The sequence below is a fragment of the Octopus bimaculoides genome, chromosome 11 (assembly GCF_001194135.2).
Source record: "Octopus bimaculoides isolate UCB-OBI-ISO-001 chromosome 11, ASM119413v2, whole genome shotgun sequence".
NCBI classification, from domain to species: Eukaryota; Metazoa; Mollusca; class Cephalopoda; order Octopoda; family Octopodidae; genus Octopus; species Octopus bimaculoides.
This window is the reverse complement of record NC_068991.1, coordinates 30,218,055-30,220,026: the sequence shown is the minus strand read 5'-3', so window position 1 is coordinate 30,220,026 and position 1,972 is coordinate 30,218,055. Positions and strand designations below refer to the sequence as shown.

The 1,972-nt window shown below is 38.7% G+C and overlaps 1 protein-coding gene across 1 annotated transcript; it reads right to left on the bottom strand.

The window, feature by feature from the left end:
* Positions 1–349: 349 nt before the first annotated feature.
* On the bottom strand, positions 350–868 carry LOC106868490 (uncharacterized). Its single transcript, XM_014913793.1, has one exon. It carries the CDS (start codon positions 866–868, stop codon positions 350–352), a length of 519 nt encoding a protein of 172 aa, XP_014769279.1.
* Between the last annotated feature and the right edge of the window lie 1,104 nt (positions 869–1,972).

The following is a 1,972-nucleotide window of genomic DNA, read 5'->3' as shown; positions in this document are numbered from 1 at the left end:
CACACACACACACACACACACACAGCGTTTCAAGCGAAGCATGAGAAGTGCTCGAGACTGTCTTCAAAATAGACCAGACTGAGAAATCCAACGGCTTGAGATCGGGGCTTCTTGAGGGCTATACATTCTTGCCTATGAACGACAATGTTTTTCTGAATCCAGCGTTGTGTCTGTGTGGAGCTAGGAGATGGTGCCGACTCTTGTTGGAGACTCCAAGGTGCGCCATGATAGTGCTCATTTGGTCATGAAAGCAGTTTAGCTTCCAGAATGTCGCTAATTCATCGCTAGGTGTTAATTTTAACAGCCGAGAGCACAAAAATGAGGGGAGACTTTCCAGTGGATTTTGACGTCAATTTACGAGTCTACTCTCGACGGAGCTAGATATACTCCAAAGTCGGTCATTCTGGTAGTTTACTGTCCGTTGTTCGTTCTTTTCATCAGTGAACAACAGGTCGGACAACGTGCCTTTAGCAATCTGACGCAGGATAAGACGACTTTCTTCCTGTCTCATGGCCTTATAAACTTGCATGAGCTCATGACGGTGGATCATCTTGTAGGGTTGACTCCCGAGACGCTCCTTCAGTACTCGACACATTGATCTTCGGCTTATTTTTACTGTGACAGCCAGTTTTCTGACAGAACAACGAGGATTTCGCCGTATCTTTTCTCTGGCACTTTTGATAAGCTGAGGTGTCAGTACACTTTTTTTTCGGCCACGTCCAAGTCGACCAGCATTGGAGCCATTCTCTTGAAATTTTTTGACAATTTTCCAGACTGTCATTCGATTAATTTTAAGCATTTTTGCTGTAGCTGTGTTACTTTCGCCTCCTTTGTGGAGGATTATGATTGTATTTCCGTCTATAACCATTATCTGATTTATAAATCTGAATTTATTTAGTCTGAAACAAGAAGAAGTTACACTAAGCTATTATAATGGGTATAATTTTCATATCTTATCACGTTTATTAATAGTTAATAATGCCCGAAACTTTAGTTGCCTTAATTTCGGGACACTCTGTACATGTGGTTCGTTACATACAGAGAGTCACATGTTTTGCTCTGTCTGAGCTTTTCAAAGAAATCAGGTATTTGGTTCTATTGATGGAACTTATATCAGAGACTAATGTGAGAGTACTAAACTCATTGATATTTTTAATGTAGATAACTGAGGTAAACGGATTTTTAATTGTGCGAAAAAGGAAGGAGAGGATTCGTCATAGTTAAATTATGGTGAAAAAAAGGAATGGATTTATTATTAAATACTGTGGATGTAAGTATGTGTATGTGTAGATGTAAAATAGTGAAGATACTTCGGAGTATTTGAATACTCCCTGATATCTTAATCTGTATAATTTCATTTCGGCTTTTGTTCTATTCAGAGTGTCATAAATTATGTGTCATACAACATTTTTTATTTGATATAAACGGCTAAAGCCCTTGAGGATGGTTTTTTAGCATGGTCACAGTATCATGAGTGAAGCGCCAGAGTAAAACATGGCTTCTAATTCAGCCGGATGATCAGCAATTTTGATGGGGAAGAGTGCTTCACCGGTACTTTGTTTTATCAAAACCAGAATGATAAAAAATGAAGTTGATCTCAATGTGATTTGAACTCAGATCGTAAGGAACCGAAACGAATGCAACAAAATGTTTTCTTCCGATGCTCTAACAACTCTGCTAGCTCGTCCCTTCCGTTGGACTTAAAAATAAGAATATAATATAATATAAGCGGGTTTGCATTTTCTGAAATTATAAAGTGATTCTCGAAAACTTAAAACGACACAGAAGAAAGAAAGGTAAAATTTAAAGCAAAAGTTCCCTGCCACACACACACACACACACACACACACACACACACACACACACACACACACACACACGCACACACTAACAAAAACGAAAAAAAAACACTAGCTTCGTCGTCAACAAGTAACCAATATCTGTAATTCTCTTTCCTTTCATTGGATTCGCT

Bases quoted from the DNA above. Each gene is read 5' to 3' on its own strand.
- LOC106868490 (XM_014913793.1), bottom strand. From the start codon at position 868: ATGGTTATAGACGGAAATACAATCATAATCCTCCACAAAGGAGGCGAA.